Source organism: Amia ocellicauda, chromosome 10, assembly GCF_036373705.1.
Source record: "Amia ocellicauda isolate fAmiCal2 chromosome 10, fAmiCal2.hap1, whole genome shotgun sequence".
In the NCBI taxonomy this organism is placed as follows: Eukaryota; Metazoa; Chordata; class Actinopteri; order Amiiformes; family Amiidae; genus Amia; species Amia ocellicauda.
The window spans coordinates 35,437,745-35,455,005 of record NC_089859.1 but is presented as its reverse complement, the minus strand read 5'-3'; the positions used below and the strand labels follow the sequence as shown (position 1 = coordinate 35,455,005).

At 39.2% G+C, this 17,261-nt stretch overlaps 1 protein-coding gene across 2 annotated transcripts; it reads left to right on the top strand.

The window, feature by feature from the left end:
- Positions 1–15,608, top strand: smpd5 (sphingomyelin phosphodiesterase 5). 2 transcript variants are annotated; one of them, XM_066716002.1, is made up of 9 exons: positions 1–208; positions 2,475–2,587; positions 3,484–4,746; positions 12,468–12,543; positions 12,899–13,039; positions 13,534–13,623; positions 13,921–13,984; positions 14,458–14,617; positions 15,089–15,608. In XM_066716002.1, the coding sequence occupies exons 3-9, from the start codon at positions 3,622–3,624 to the stop codon at positions 15,191–15,193; spliced, it is 1,761 nt and encodes a 586-aa protein (XP_066572099.1). In that variant the 5' UTR covers positions 1–208; positions 2,475–2,587; positions 3,484–3,621; the 3' UTR covers positions 15,194–15,608. The 2 variants fall into 2 exon arrangements, with proteins under 2 accessions (XP_066572099.1, XP_066572100.1); XM_066716003.1 differs by having other exon boundaries at positions 1–219.
- The last annotated feature ends 1,653 nt before the right edge of the window (positions 15,609–17,261 follow it).

The window sequence follows — 17,261 nt, the reverse complement described above, 5'->3', positions numbered from 1 at the left end:
GCGCGCACACGGGCACGGTTGCGCGGCCACGGGCTCGAAACTGAGAGAAAAAGACAGACTTGAGAGGTTTCAGAGAAAGCTGCACAGTGCCAGGGACGACTTGATTAAAATGCTACAAAAGCCATGAATGGGAAGTGAAGCGAGGAGCGGCGGCGAGCCCACTGACCCGGCTGAAGTGAGGACCGATTTAACCCCTGATGAATCGCAGGTAAGCACTCGGTATGTGCCAGCAGGTAGGGCAGCGCGGTAATGCTCAACTTACATAAATCAATATATCACTTCAGAAACGCTCGCAGTTGCCCAACGTGAAGCCTGTGCGTCGTGCCGTACTGTTTATAATGTGATTTAGCTCCTACAGGAGTGGGTTACTGTAAGTGTTTGTTGTGTTACGTGTCCCGGTAGTTACTGTACTTTGTAACTTGAACATAGCTTCGTTTAGTGTTGCTATTCGACACTGACAGAAAAGACACGGTGTGGACTGCGCGACTTGTGCACCTCAAAACAGCATTAGTCAAATGTTTTTTTAGCGAACATGGATTACAGTCAATAGCAGATTACAGTGCGCTGTAATCATGATCAGATCGGATATCTGCTATGTCTGGGGGTGGTAACTCTTGCGGTGCAGAGCCCAACCTGAAGGAGGACAGCGGCCGATTGGAAATATGAGGGGACAAGTGACCCGTCTGGCCATGGTGTGCAGATGGCAAAGGACGGATTAACAGCGATCACGTAGCACCCCCCCTTCTCATCTTCTCGGCTGACCTGCGCCACCCTTCAACTCGCCTTAACTCAGACCTCTCACCTATTTCTAGACTAGATATCCTCCGCGGCAGATGGCGAAGTGCGCTCCATATGGCTTTCTGATTGCAAATCGCTGCAGACACACACTTCAGCTGCTCCGGCTCGAGTGGTGTTAGGATTTATAGGCTACTACAGGCCAGCGCAGATATTGTGCTCTACAGAAAACAAGCAAGAGGCTTCTCAGGAATAAGAGCCAATAAGATAACTGTGTAAAAAAAAACAAAAAAAAAAAAACATTTAGGCTTAATCTTTGGGTCTTCATCTGCTCATCAGAACCCATTCACCAAATGCATCTCTTGCGAACAATTGCTGATTAACTGAAGCTGTAGCACTGTACATGCCATTCATTCATGGTTGTGCTTCAGTTAACATAAACTAGTTTTATATGGATGTTTGCATGCTTTCGTGAGCAATTTACAACATATGTCAAGTGTGATTTAGATTACATTTTCCGAATTGAGTGGTTTACAACCTCTTTTCACCTTCATTGGATTTGTATACCTGTTACGTCATTGCACCCCGTCTGAAGCAGCCCTGCCATCTCATACTAGTATGTTCATGCTATAGGCTGCCTCTCTAACCTTAAACTTGAACTACATGGATATTTGTATTTTTTCAAAATACATTAAATTGGTGGGGTGGGAAATGCCCCCCAAAACAAACACAGAACCTGGAACTTAATTAGTCTCATTTGCTGAAAAACAACAGGAAAAACACACATGCAGATATGATAAGGAGTAGGTTGTTGTATTTATCCTAGGGAGACAAAACCCCAACATTAAAATGTGCCTATTTGTTTTTTATTGTACCACCACAGCACTGCAAGTTAGCAGCAGTGTTAACAGCTTGTATGCACCATTGATATCCATAGCCTAAATATTTACATTTAACATTAGAATTAACATTTTTATCTTTAATGTTTACATTTTTTTATATCTTATGTAGCAGACCCTATATAACACCATAAAAATGTTAATAGTCTTAGGTGTGTTATTGTAACATGATAATAATAGTGACAAATCTTTTAGTACAGTATTGTAAAATGTATTGTTTTATCATTTATAATGATCATACACAGTCTAACATGTAGGCCAATTCATCAGTTATTACAGAGATAACAATAAAATAGTGAAATAACTGTTCAGTTCAGTTATCCTGAATGACAATTAATGAGAAACATGAATATTACTCTTTAACTACAGTAAATTAATTAATTTTAGTGGATTAATGTAATTGTACACTTTAGATATAAATCTTAAGTATGTCCATAAGGCTTAGGCATTGGCCAGATGTTGCAATGTAACCTTCACTCTTGAAGTTTGTCTAAAAGTGTTTGTTGGGAGTATTTTGTAAGTTGGTTAACTCTTTATTCTGTCCATTTTATAAATGTTTATGTTATACTAATATATTTACACTTGTGGATCTTGGATAATTACAACTATTGATTAAGGTCCTGTTTTTTTGGGTTGGTTTAATATCTACTTATGAGTAATCAGCACTGTGTTTCAGTAGATGTAAGTATATTACAGTAACTCTAATAAACACATGTACTTCCCTTACATATCAATAATCCTCAACCGTTTTTGGACAATCAGGCCCTTAGACTGTTTTGTTAATCGTTGAAATGTGAGTTTTGTTGTGCTTTCTGTTAAGAGACGTTTGGTTGTTTTTAGATAAAAGGAGCCACAGGCTGGGTGTGAAGCTGTGATAACCACATCTAGAGTTGCAAAGCTCAAGCAGCTGGCCACCAGCCAATGATACTTTGCACTGGCTGCATTGTTTCAAAGTATGTGGTTTGTACTTTCAGTTACACTATTTTCAGTTTGTCTTGCATTACAATGTTAGGACTTAAAGGACTGCTAGAAAGTAATTGTCCATTAGTTGTCCAAACATCTGTAAAGATTATATAATTTTGTATTGTGAAGTACAGTTATCCTTCAAGATATTTATACAGTATTAATGCACAGAACATGAATCAAAAGCTTTATTATTAAGATTGGGTTGTAAATACTGTTAATTAAAATCAGTAGTAAATGGTGAGGAGTCTCTTGTTGAATCTAACACAAAAAGAAAAGTCATGAACAGTCACAGTATGTTTCAGAATCTTATGAAGTCAGAAGTTAGGATGTTTTATGTTGATTTGTGTACATGCTATATTTATAAGATTATTATTCCATGTCAAATGATAGAAATTGTAGATTTGAAAAGTAATCAGTTACAAAGCAGTAATGGTAATACAAATATAGTAAATTATTCCAAAAAATACCTGAAGGCATTTTTAGTTTTACCCGCTGCTACATTTCCAGTGCTTGTAGAGATAAGGCATACTGGAACAGCTTAAAAGTTGTGGAGATTAATTTTGCAGATATTTTTGTGAGAATCTGAATTTAGTGTGAGATGGTGGCAGATTATTTGATCTCTGTCTCTCCTACGGAAACTGTTACAACCAAAACTTTCTGCTAGTTCAGGACAATTTATTTTTAAGATAAATGCATGGGTACAATCAGTATTAGTTTGGATTTTATTTTACATCTAATATTTGTATTGCACACATTAGGTATTTATTGTTATTAAATACCTAATGGTTTAAATGGTTTAGTAGTACTTAACTCTAAGAAGTTGGTATTGTTCTTCTAGACTATTCTAATGCCTTGCTGTAATACTCTTTTAATTTTACTACAGATTTCCATCTTGCCAACCCTGTTGTGAAAACAGCATTTTTTTGTGAATGTGGAAAGCTCATGAATATACAAGATGTGGTGGTTGTAGGGACACCTGAAACCTGAATGTCTGCTCCCCTCTGGATATTCATAAACAGGCATGGTTCTGCGAGAGTCTCCGTTCCCCAATGGGTTTGTTGCTGGCTTACACAGCTTCGCCTGGGGGCTGATCTTCCCTTGTTTTTGGTTCCTGGACCGGCTGATTGCTGTCTGTATGTCCACCACCCAGGAGAAGAGAGAGCGACATGAGCAGGAGTGCTACCTCAACCCCTTGCAAGTGTTTTTTGGGGCCATTGTGTTCTTCTTGCTCTTCTTGCTTACTGCTCCCATCTCGCTGCTTGGGTGCATCCTCTGGGTCCCCCTCCAGAAGGTTCGTAGACCCTTCTGCTACCACCGGGAGCGGATCTCCATCCCAGAGGACCAAGTGTTTGGGGAGCAGGTGTGGTCAAAGACCGGGGGAAGCTTTGGCTTTGTGACAGCCAACCTTTGTCTTCTACCTGACAGCTTGGCTCGCTTCAACAACCTGGGCCACACTCAGAAGAGGTCCAACGTGATCGCCCATCTGATCATCCAGGGAGTCAATAGGCCACGGATTAAGATCTATGTGGATTCACCTAGCAGCGGCACTTTGAGTCAAGGGAGTAGAAGCAGCCTGCTCATCCCTTCCAGTTCCTCTTATGGTGCCACAGATTCCCAGCCCGCCAACAGGCCCCCCTTAGTCAGTAACTTGGAGGAGGATGCAGGCAATGGAGAGGTCCTAGACCTTGAAAGTGAAATCGTGGAAGGGGGCTCTAACACCAACTCCAGAGACATCATTGTTGACTTGACTGATGATACAGAAGATCTGGCATGCCCTTCTATGGTCAGTCAAAATTGCAATCAGAACTCCAACAGTTGCAGGAAGGCCCCTCATAAGTCGAGAAAGTTTGACGATGTGCCATGGGAAGTGTGCTCTTTCTTTCCTGCCAACGTGGACTTTGTCTTCTTGGAGGAAGTGTTCGACAAGAGAGCAGCACAGAAGATGAAGGACGTCTTAAGCCCTGTCTTTGGCCACATCCTCTATGATGTAGGGATCTATGCGTTTCAGGGTTGCTCTGCCTTCAAGTTTTTCAATAGTGGCTTGTTTTTTGCAAGCCGCTACCCCATCCTGGAGGCCTCCTTCCGCTGCTTCCCCAATGGGAGAGGAGAGGATGCCTTGGCTGCCAAAGGAGTGCTCTCTGTCAAGGTAATGCCTCTTGTTTCTTTGTGTTTTACTTGACAGGAGGAGGTTTCTGTAGGTTTTGAATTGAAGGGTTAACATAATAAACATACTTATATAGTATAGTGTGGCATCAAGATTTTTTGTGCATCTCTGTCTATATCTATTAGTCCCTCCAGAAATACGCAATTCCGCAATCGTGGAATTTGCCTTCTTACACAGAATTCTCTTCCTCATGCACAATTCCACAGAATAAGACACTTTTTGAATGATGTACAGAAAAAAAAAAAAGTGATACCATATATAACCACTAAGTTTCAATAACTTTTAGGGATGAGACTGAATAGTTGAAAATTGGCAACTATCAACAAATTCATCTAACATTGAAATTAATCTAACATTTTATTTTAAAGCCTGTACTGCTGGTTGGCTTTTTAAATAGCCAAAATGAAGATTGACTGGAGGGTGGGATTTGTTATTTTCTTGTCTGTGACTGACTAAACTAGAATGTACCTCAACTAATGATGGCTTCCTCACAGAAAAGTACTGCATGGAACTACTTTAACAAACAAACAAAAAAAACTATATTAAGTGTAAAATATGTGCACTGCAATTAAACTACCACAAATCTACAACTGGTATGTTAACCCACCTAAAAGCCAAATACCCTTCTGCAGCATTGATAGTTGACAGGTATTAGGGCTGTGCGATATGACGATATATATTGTATGACGATAGAAAAACGTCTATCGTTTCATATTATGCTATATCGTTTATATCGTGGTGTCGCAAATTGCAATTTATACGGCATTATTTTTCGTCATTAGGACGTTTTGCGTTCTTCCCGGTTCTTCCACACGTGTCGAATGCGGCAAGAAATGTGCATCAGAAACACAGACCGACATGAGGAGAGTGAACTGACACACAATAACCAACACAACCAAGAGATTCTATAATGCGCAAGCGCACACGTTGCGCGCCGCTCTCGTCGCCGGGCTGAACTCGATCTGCAGGCACCCCCCACCCCCGCTAATTTAAACTGATATAATTTGTATAAAATTAATAATAACGTTTGTTTGCATTTTAATAAATTGGAAAGCAATGCAAACACATGCAGAAAGTATCATTTTCTTTTCATTAAGATGGTGAAGTGGTTCAATTATTATTATTATTATTATTATTATTATTATTGTTATTATTATAACTATTTTTATTAACAACGTGCTGTACTTGTAAGTAGAATTGAAACGCGACAGTCAGAGGAGAAATGTCCCTGTCTAGCAGATGTTAATGCGCAACTATAAACCCGGCTGTGCTAAATCTTCCTGAATCTATACGTTTTACAGCACATGTGTTGCGTCATTACTATTACTTGTTGTTATGTGACAGTAAATCATACTGTGTATATGTATATATGTGCTCTGAGGAAGATAAGTCGAAACGCGTAAGCATTACGATGTTCACTTTTTCTGTAATAAATAATTTTTGAGACATCGGTGAATATGGACTGTTTTTAGACGGGAGCTGCTGTACCATACTAATATAATACGGATAATTGTTCTATATAAAATCCCTGGGATAAGGCACCCCGCATTTAAGATGTATTAAAACTATTGTAAAGCCGGCTATTTTTAAACTTATGTGTATATGTATACACTCACCTAAAGGATTATTAGCCAGGGCACGAAGCTCCCGTTCCACCACATCCCAAAGATGCTCTAATGGGTTGAGATCTGGTGACTGTGGGGGCCAGTTTAGTACAGTGAATTAATTGTCATGTTCAAGAAACCAATTTGAAATGATTCGACCTTTGTGACATGGTGCATTATCCTGCTGGAAGTAGCCATCAGAGGATGGGTACATGGTGGTCATAAAGGGATGGACATGGTCAGAAACAATGCTCAGGTAGGCCGTGGCATTTAAACGATGCCCAATTGGCACTAAGGGGCCTAAAGTGTGCCAAGAAAACATCCCCCACACCATTACACCACCACCACCAGCCTGCACAGTGGTAACAAGGCATGATGGATCCATGTTCTCATTCTGTTTACGCCAAATTCTGACTCTACCATCTGAATGTCTCAACAGAAATCGAGACTCATCAGACCAGGCAACATTTTTCCAGTCTTCAACTGTCCAATTTTGGTGAGCTTGTGCAAATTGTAGCCTCTTTTTCCTATTTGTAGTGGAGATGAGTGGTACCCGGTGGGGTCTTCTGCTGTTGTAGCCCATCCGCCTCAAGGTTGTACGTGTTGTGGCTTCACAAATGCTTTGCTGCATACCTCGGTTGTAACGAGTGGTTATTTCAGTCAAAGTTGCTCTTCTATCAGCTTGAATCAGTCGGCCCATTCTCCTCTGACCTCTAGCATCAACAAGGCATTTTCGCCCACAGGACTGCCGCATACTGGATGTTTTTCCCTTTTCACACCATTCTTTGTAAATCCTAGAAATGGTTGTGCGTGAAAATCCCAGTAACTGAGCAGATTGTGAAATACTCAGACCGGCCCGTCTGGCACCAACAACCATGCCACGCTCAAAATTGCTTAAATCACCTTTCTTTCCCATTCAGACATTCAGTTTGGAGTTCAGGAGATTGTCTTGACCAGGACCACACCCCTAAATGCATTGAAGCAACTGCCATGTGATTGGTTGGTTAGATAATTGCATAATGAGAAATTGAACAGGTGTTCCTAATAATCCTTTAGGTGAGTGTATATGTATATGTATTTGATCCCCTGCTGATTTTGTACGTTTGCCCACTGACAAAGAAATGATCAGTCTATAATTTTAATGGTAGGTGTATTTTAACAGTGAGAGACAGAATAACAACAAAAAAATCCAGAAAAACGCATTTCGAAAAAGTTATAAATTGATTTGCATGTTAATGAGTGAAATAAGAATTTGACCCCATATCAGCAAGATTTCTGGCTCCCAGGTGTCTTTTATACAGGTAATGAACTGAGATTAGGAGCACTAGGGAGTGCTCCTAATCTTAGCTCGTTACCTGTATAAAAGACACCTGTCCACAGAAGCAATCAATCAATCAGATTCCAAACTCTCCAACATGGCCAAGACCAAAGAGCTGTCCAAGGATGTCAGGGACAAGATTGTAGACCTACACAAGGCTGGAATGGGCTACAAGACCATCGCCAAGCAGCTTGGTGAGAAGGTGACAACAGTTGGTGTGATTATTCGCAAATGGAAGAAACACAAAATAACTGTCAGTCTCCCTCGGTCTGGGGCTCCATGCAAGATCTCACCTCGTGGAGTTTCAATGATCATGAGAACGGTGATGAATCAGCCCAGAACTACACGGGAGGATCTTGTTAATGATCTCAAGGCAGCTGGGACCATAGTCACCAAGAAAACAATTGGTAACACACTACGCCGTGAAGGACTGAAATCCTGCAGCGCCCGCAAGGTCCCCCTGCTCAAGAAAGCACATGTACAGGCCCGTCTGAAGTTTGCTAATGAACATCTGAATGATTCAGAGGAGAACTGGGTGAAAGTATTGTGGTCAGATGAGACAAAAATCGAGCTCAACTCACCGTGTTTGGAGGAGGATGAATGCTGCCTATGACCCCAAGAACACCATCCCCACCGTCAAACATGGAGGTGGAAACATTATGCTTTGGGGGTGTTTTTCTGCTAAGGGGACAGGACAACTGCACCGCATCAAAGGGACGTTGAACAGGGCCATGTACCGTCAAATCTTGGGTGAGAACCTCCTTCCCTCAGCCAGGGCATTGAAAATGGGTCGTGGACAATGCATGACAGCATGACAATGACCCAAAACACACAGCCAAGGCAACAAAGGAGTGGCTCAAGAAGAAGCACATGGCCTAGCCAGTCTCCAGACCTTAATACCATAGAAAATCTGTGGAGGGAGCTGAAGGTTCGAGTTGCCAAACGTCAGCCTCGAAACCTTAATGACTTGGAGAGGATCTGCAAAGAGGAGTGGGACAAAATCCTTCCTGAGATGTGTGCAAACCTGGTGGCCAACTACAAGAAACGTCTGACCTCTGTGATTGCCAACAAGGGTTTTGCCACCAAGTACTAAGTCAAAGGGGTCAGATACTTATTTCCCTCATTAACATGCAAATCAATTTATAACTTTTTTGAAATGCGTTATTTTCTGGATTTTTTTGTTGTTATTCTGTGTCTTACTGTTAAAATACACCTACCATTAAAATTATAGACTGATAATTTCTTTGTCAGTGGGCAAACATACAAAATCAGCAGGGGATCAAATACTTTTTTCCCTCACTGTAAACTCACCTAAAGGATTATTAGGAACACCTGTTCAATTTCTCATTAATGCAATTATCTAACCAACCAATCACATGGCAGTTGCTTCAATGCATTTAGGGGTGTGGTCCTGGTAAAGACAATCTCCTGAACTCCGAACTGAATGTCTGAATGGGAAAGAAAGGTGATTTAAGCAATTTTGAGCGTGGCATGGTTGTTGGTGCCAGACGGGCCGGTCTGAGTATTTCACAATCTGGGATTTTCACGCACAACCATTTCTAGGGTTTACAAAGAATGGTGTGAAAAGGGAAAAACATCCAGTATGCGGCAGTCCTGTGGGCGAAAATGCCTTGTTGATGCTAGAGGTCAGAGGAGAATGGGCCGACTGATTCAAGCTGATAGAAGAGCAACTTTGACTGAAATAACCACTCGTTACAACCGAGGTATGCAGCAAAGCATTTGTGAAGCCACAACACGTACAACCTTGAGGCGGATGGGCTACAACAGCAGAAGACCCCACCGGGTACCACTCATCTCCACTATAAATAGGAAAAAGAGGCTACAATTTGCACAAGCTCACCAAAATTGGACAGTTGAAGACTGGAAAAATGTTGCCTGGTCTGATGAGTCTCGATTTCTGTTGAGACATTCAGATGGTAGAGTCAGAATTTGGCGTAAACAGAATGAGAACATGGATCCATCATGCCTTGTTACCACTGTGCAGGCTGGTGGTGGTGGTGTAATGGTGTGGGGGATGTTTTCTTGGCACACTTTAGGCCCCTTAGTGCCAATTGGGCATCGTTTAAATGCCACAGCCTACCTGAGCATTGTTTCTGACCATGTCCATCCCTTTATGACCACCATGTACCCATCCTCTGATGGCTACTTCCAGCAGGATAATGCACCATGTCACAAAGGTCGAATCATTTCAAATTGGCTTCTTGAACATGACAATGAGTTCACTGTACTAAACTGGCCCCCACAGTCACCAGATCTCAACCCAATAGAGCATCTTTGGGATGTGGTGGAACGGGAGCTTCGTGCCCTGGATGTGCATCCCACAAATCTCCATCAACTACAAGATGCTATCCTATCAATATGGGCCAACATTTCTAAAGAATGCTTTCAGCACCTTGTTGAATCAATGCCACGTAGAATTAAGGCAGTTCTGAAGGCGAAAGGGGGTCAAACACAGTATTAGTATGGCGTTCCTAATAATCCTTTAGGTGAGTGTATATGTGTGTGTGTGTGTGTGTGTATATATATATATATATATATATATATATATACCATAACAACATACCACACGTAATAGTAATCACACAACACTTGTGCTGTAATGTGTTGCATTCTGCATATATTTACCATGACAGCCTGCATGTAGTATTTGTTAGTTTTGCTTATTGAAGGATTAACAAAATACTTGTATTTTGAATGTCTTTGGTCTTATTTTGTGGCTCCTAATCGTTTTTAAATAGCCTAATGTTTATTAATCTGTATTTAACAAAGTTTTTAAAGTTGTTGTGTTAGCTAAATGTTTTGAAATAAAGTTCAGAACTTTAATATTTCTCAGATTGCATTATTTCGCATTCAGTGTCTCATTTTGAATGGGGGGGTAGTGGGGGCGACCTATTCGAATAGTCATCGACAACAGCTGTGTTATTATCGATAGTCAAAATATTTGTCATGCACATCCCTGATAACTTCACTTAAAGTCGTGCCGATTTTGTGTTTCATTAATTTTGTGCTTTACTTCTAACCACCTTTCATCAACTGTCTCGTGTATTTTTGTATTGTTTGATCTGCAATTACTCTCTCAGGAGGAACAAAACTAAATCGCTTAACATTACAATTATTTTATATAGCAAAACAAATGTTTTATTAAATCTAGGGCTGTGCCGCTGACAGATTTTTAGTATCGATGTACTGTTGAAGAATTTACAGTGGTGCTCGGTATTACCATGGAGGGGGGGCTTTGTTCTGCTATTCTGAAGAAGTAGGAGGAATTATAACACAGAACTACACTAATACAAAATAAAGGTAATATTAACAAATAACACAACAAACAGAATAAAATAAATATTTAAAAGAACGATGTGCAAATGACCAATTGTTAGGCATTCTGACCAAGTGCTATAAAGTTCCCGACTTTAAAAGGAGCATTTGAAGTACACTTTTTAGATTAAAATATATAATTAAAATAACTACATGTAAATTAATCCGTTTCAATGTTGTTGTTGTTACAAACGTGCTTTCAGTTATGCTGTGTGTGGAGGTTCCTGCCAAAACTACCAACATATTGACTTTGTCTGTCTTTAACGATTATCACATCAGATCTGCAATGTTTCACTATTGGTTTTAAGACCAATTCTTAAATGGAACCTACCCTGCTAACACACAACGTTAGCACAAAGTTGAAGCAACATTAAAAGCAGGGTAAAGTATCCACGCACTTTTCATCACCAACAATAAGGTCACTGACAAAAGATTGTGATCACTTACTGTCTTGTTTAATTTAAATCAAATACTTTTTAATGTCCTACAATGATTTCAAACCAGCCTTTAATTAAATCCTAGTTACCCACAGCAGTTGTAGTCTTTTCAACTCTTTAATCTCATCCCTGTTTATCGATAACTCTGACTACATGGCTGTAACTAAGCAGACTTCCTATAGAAACTATAGAACTACCATGAATCACTTCGTCTGTGTGTTTACATGGGGTGTGTTCACATCCTGCAGACTTGTATTTTCCTGTTTAATGAGGAATCTAACTTTGAAAAAAACTTTATTCTCCCAGCACTTGTTCATTGAAAAGCCATCTCCCACGCTACAGTGCAGCAACTTTACCGCATCACACAAACACAATTTTTATAATCACTGCTGAAGAATTAAGCAGAAAACACCTTTTAAAATTGCAGATTTCAGGGGGGACTAATCTATCTATGTTCATTGTTTTGTAAGTCTCATTGTTATCACTGTGAATTCTTAATTGTAATAATATATTCAATAAGACTGGTGTAACTTCTAATTCAGGTTTTAATGACTATTATAATTAGATTATTATAATTAACTTAGATGAAGAATACAGATAATTATGAAGGGTTCACAAACTTTCTTTCACCACTGTTAGATAAAGTAACTATGTCAATAAGTCAATATGATGTACTCTTAACAGGGACATACTGCAAATTACAAGGATTTTCCAGTTCTGGCTTCATGTTGGTTCATGTTTTTGTGCTAAATAAGCGCTCGGTTAATTATGCAACCCTTAATTGCCGTCACCAGATCATTTATTGCTGAGACCAATTTAGAAAGCTGTGTCTTAGAAGGTCAATACTTCAGTGAATATATGAATTAGGTCAATTAGAGCTCAGAGAGAATGAAAACCAAAAGTCACAGGGTTCCTCCAAAAATTTGCTAAATCATATCCCATAACAAATATTTAATACACAATACAGTGTGTCCTATACTAAGTTCATTCTACTCTTTGCTTTTAAAGGTCCAAGTTGGCCAAACTAACCAAAACAAGAAAGTCGTGGGATACCTTAACTGCACACATCTCCATGCTCCAGGAGGTACTTTATTACAGTAAATCTTTGCTGGCAGTTCATTGGTTAAAAGTTTAAAATGTAATGCCCTACCATATTAATCTTTTGTTTGTACATCCTCTGTTTCATTATTTTGATTTTGTTTGATTGATGATATTGGTTTTGTTCTAAGGCTGCTAATCATAATGAAACAGTCATAATTTTCTCTCTTATTCAGAAAAGTGTGTTTTTGTAATCACTTGTGATATTGTAAAACCAGTGTTTGCATGGGGAGATGGACTCCATTATGTAGTTTTTGTACTTCATCCTATTTCATTTTCTAAATAACCCTGGCCCCAAACACATACAGAAAGTATAAAGCCAAGCCATTGTTCTTCTGCAGGTGAAGGACAAATCCGCTGTGAGCAACTGAATTTACTCATAAACTGGGTCAGTGAGTTCCAGGCACTCACCAAGAGCATAGATGAGATTGTGGTGTTTGATGTCCTAAGCGGTGACTTCAACTTTGATAACTGCTCCCCTGGTAGGTTCCTATAATACCATTACCAAAAACAAATACCCTATTTTGGTGCAGCAGCACACCAAACAGCCACAGAGGATTTCTATAGCATCATTTCAGCTTCATAATTGTGCAGTGCAATAGATAATGTATGAAATATCTGCAATAAACCTGTTCTTGTAACACAGAGACATGGTATAGACTGTAGATCTGTTCACCCCAACTGCATTTGTGTAATAAGATGTGAGGCCTAAAGAAACACAACTCAACCCCCCATACTGACTAAATTGTGATATTTCCCTTGTCATTCAATAGTTAAAGCAGGATTTGCTTCATTCTTGTGACTCTCCAAATAATACTAAACTTCAAAGATGCAACTAAAATGTTCACTTGTTTCCACACCTGCATTTTCCTTTTGGGGGCAAAATATGCTCTGCATCATTTGAAAACAAAACGTCCTCTGTGTTTTGGGTTGTTTGAAATTGAAGTATTGATACTGATCCGGTTTTGGTTTGTAGATGATGCTCTGGAGCAGAAGCACAGTTTGTTTGATGAATACAGAGACCCATGCCGAGCTGGACCAGGGAAAGAGAAGCCTTGGGTCATAGGTCAGTGTCTCGCTTCACCTTCATGAAACTGTTTGCAACCCTTTTTTTCATTCTTTGTTCCTTTGGATTCTGCCCATGTTGTTTAGGAGTAAACCCGGGTGATCAAGTGTATGGTTATTAAGAATGAGGAACCAATTTAAATGCTCGACTACTACAATGGAGAAAATGTGTAAAATATTTGGTGTTTTCATTGAATTGCTTTTGATTTTTAAAATAAGCTATATATTGTAAACATTTAAACAACTACAAATGAAATTGTAATGATAGAGGATGACAATATTGATATTATTTTGACAGGTACTCTTCTAGAACAGCCCACACTGTATGATGAAATTGTGTTGACTCCTGAAAATCTACAGAAGTAAGCGGTTGCATGTTTTGTACACTTATTGTTTTTCAAGGTGTTCCTACCTGTTTGTTGCCATTTATACAGCTTAATAAAAGTATTTTAAATTATGAGCCTTATTTCTTCTATGCATATTTAAAGTTTAAGGTCATCAAAGAATGGTAAGAGATTAGATGGAAACACTAAGTGGGAACTTTATCCAGATCATGTCTTTTTTTTTTTCCAACCTTGATTGCATTACACATTTTCTTTGTAATGGGATTGCGAATCAAATTTCAGAGCACTTTGTGGTATCTTGTTTTTCTTTTATGTATATATTGCAGGCTTTCACTAAAGTAATAAACAATAGATTTTATTGTTGAATTAGAAACCTTTTGAGTTCGTATTCCGAGCTGCTTCAAAGGGTGGTGTGTGTTTGGAATTGCTCATGGGAGCTGTCTTTTCTTTCATTGTATGATATTGTCTTTTTATGGGCTGTTTTTTATCAGGACTTTGGAGACCGAAGAGTTACGAAAAGGTTTTATTTCCCCACCGGTGCCCTTAGCTGGCTGTCCGCTTGTCTACCCAGATGCTGGAGCCCCCTGGGTGGGCAGACGGATTGATTACAGTCTCTACAGGGAGGAAACCATCTCAAAGCACTGCCGAACTGTACGTCCCGTCATTCTGCTTAATTTCAAGCCATCCATTGACAGATGAAGGGCCAAATTCAGTTTTTTGTTTTTCTTTATATACATTTCTTTTTAATGAATGTACTTTTAATATTAATTTCTCTTAGGTTTAATTATTGTAATATTATAATTCATTTGTAAATAAGTTATTTTTTTATTACTTTTGTGTAGATTTTCTATGAAAAAAACACCTAAACATTTATTTTGGGTGTAAAGTGCTGTGATTTGCACTGATCATAAACAGGGCTATTTAAAGTGTATAATATTAATTATGATCATTATTAATATTACAAATGTTAAAAGCAGAAAATAGATACTTTTGATTTCTTCAGTCATATTAGTCATAATACCCCAAAAGCTAATATTTCCAGATGGTTAAACTCTTATATCTTAACTAGCCCCAAATCCATTGGAACATCACTCATTCTAATGTATGCGTTTCTTTCCATAGGAAATTGAGGAATTCACCTTTGTCACACAGCTTGCGGGGTTGACTGATCACATACCAGTGGGCATGAGACTGCACATATCCATGGACACAGAAGATCCAGAGTGAAAGGAGCTCAAGTTAAAACATATGTATAAAACTGAAGGTTTTTTTTCCCACAATAATGCCCAATTGACAACAGTGACTTTAATGGACTATATTAATGAACTGGGCTGCTTACTCTAGGTATTGCCATAATGTCCTATGGATTTTTTTTTTTTTTTTTAAATAAGTAAAAATGACTGTCCACATTTTTAAGAAAATGAACCCAAGAAAATATTACTGTATCCCAGTGGAGAAGAGTGGCCCACACTATGAGAAATAAGGAGGGTTTTTTTAAATCATAAGATTTTTTTATAATTCTGTATTTGAATTGTATTTTATTCAGAACAGCTTGACATGGTCTTGTTATACCTTATATTAGAAACGTTTCAGACCTCAGAAATTAATTTTCAGTTAACAAAATAAATGAACCCTGCTTAAACTGAGTGTTCTCTGACCTATGATGGCTTGTGTTCTGTGTACTTGCAACAGATTCAGGGTTTCCCGCAGAAATGTGCATAGGCAAGATGGTCTGATACTAAATTGTCGAGTGGGGGTGGGAGTGGGAGTGGGGGTGGGGGTGGTGAATCCGTACTGTCGAGCGAGGTGGGGGGTTGGCACCTGGCCTGTAAAGCGCTGCAGGAAACCCTGAGTAAGAGAAACAAAACATGCTCATTTGCTTTTCCAATCACAATGCATGCCCTACATACATATCATTATGATGTTTCAGCAATCAACAGAAATGTCAGCTAAATACACAAATAAATAAATACACCCTCAATCAATCAAATATTTGCCATTGACTTCAAATACAGCTTTGAAGAACAACTTGTTTTTAATCAGACGAATTAGAATTTAAAAACAGACATTTTTCGGACAGTAATAGACAGCAACTTCAAGAAAGTCATCACCTGTCAGGGTCAGCTAGGCGTCTTCATTAAACCAGGTAAGGGCGCTATCGATTACCACTATTAACAAACTAATATGAAAATAGTCCAAAATGTAATCTGTCTTCTTAGATTTAGACTTGTGATTTAGGTTATAGGCTTTATTAATTACTAAAATATAAACATGAATTATGCTTTGTTTAAAATGTAACAAATGTTATTGTAAAACAAAAAGAAAAATCCATACATAAATGATAGACAATGTAAAGCACAATCATACTAATTACATCATTTGAGAACTATATGTGCTAGGAATGTAAACACAAAAAGTAAAAATGTAAAATATAGGAAATGTGTGTTGGAGGAATTTAGCATATATATTTTACAATTAGAATCATTTAAATGGTGGTGTTTACTGTGAAGTGGTGTATCCCTGCTTATAACACTGTTTCCTGTCTCTTTTTCAGAGACTACAGACCTCCCCAGAGTTGAGATAGGACCCAGCTTCCCTCATTTTCATCCCTCTCACCCTCATGTCGACCTGCGGACCCCCTCCCCTCCCTTCACCTTTCATGGCCCCAAGGAGATGTTCATGAAGTACGCCTACGCCCCCTTTGTTCCTCGCATCACCCCTCCTCGTGGCAGCCCTGCATCGGCCGGCTGTTCTGGCTGAGCCTGCTCTCCAAGAAAATGGTTCTAGTGATCAAACCTTGAGTTCACCATTTGAGGCCAACCCAGTACTGATTGAAGATTCAGTTTGTGGCAACCAAGCACCAGCTGGCCTAAATCAATACTGGGACAGTGGTGGACACTCACAGGAATCAGTGGAAGAGCCTGCCTCTTGTCAACTATCCCCAAGTGAACAAACTGAGGACCCTGAGCTCAGTGACAAAACAAAACTACAACTGCAGCTAATACCCACCATGAACAGGTAACTCAAAAGCAATTAGAGGCAAGAAAAGATCCCATGCTTGTTTAGACAAGGAAAATGTCATAGTGTCCGGTTTTATTTTCCTCAGTATCCAAACCATGAACAATTATTTTATTTTACACCTGTTCAAAGACATTACATTTATTGTTCTTTTGTTGTTGATGTTGAAGGAAAACAGAGGAGGCACTGAATCGGGGGATGTCTCAACTGCATACAGACAAAATCACCCAGTGACTTCACTGTCCAAGACTTGTCACACAGGGCAATCAATTCCTCT

Bases quoted from the DNA above. Each gene is read 5' to 3' on its own strand.
- smpd5 (XM_066716002.1), top strand. From the start codon at position 3,622: ATGGTTCTGCGAGAGTCTCCGTTCCCCAATGGGTTTGTTGCTGGCTTA. The intron at 13,624-13,920 runs GTCAGTGTCTCG...TTATTTTGACAG, and splicing joins AGAGAAGCCTTGGGTCATAG to GTACTCTTCTAGAACAGCCC. The intron at 14,618-15,088 runs GTACGTCCCGTC...TTCTTTCCATAG, and splicing joins TCTCAAAGCACTGCCGAACT to GAAATTGAGGAATTCACCTT.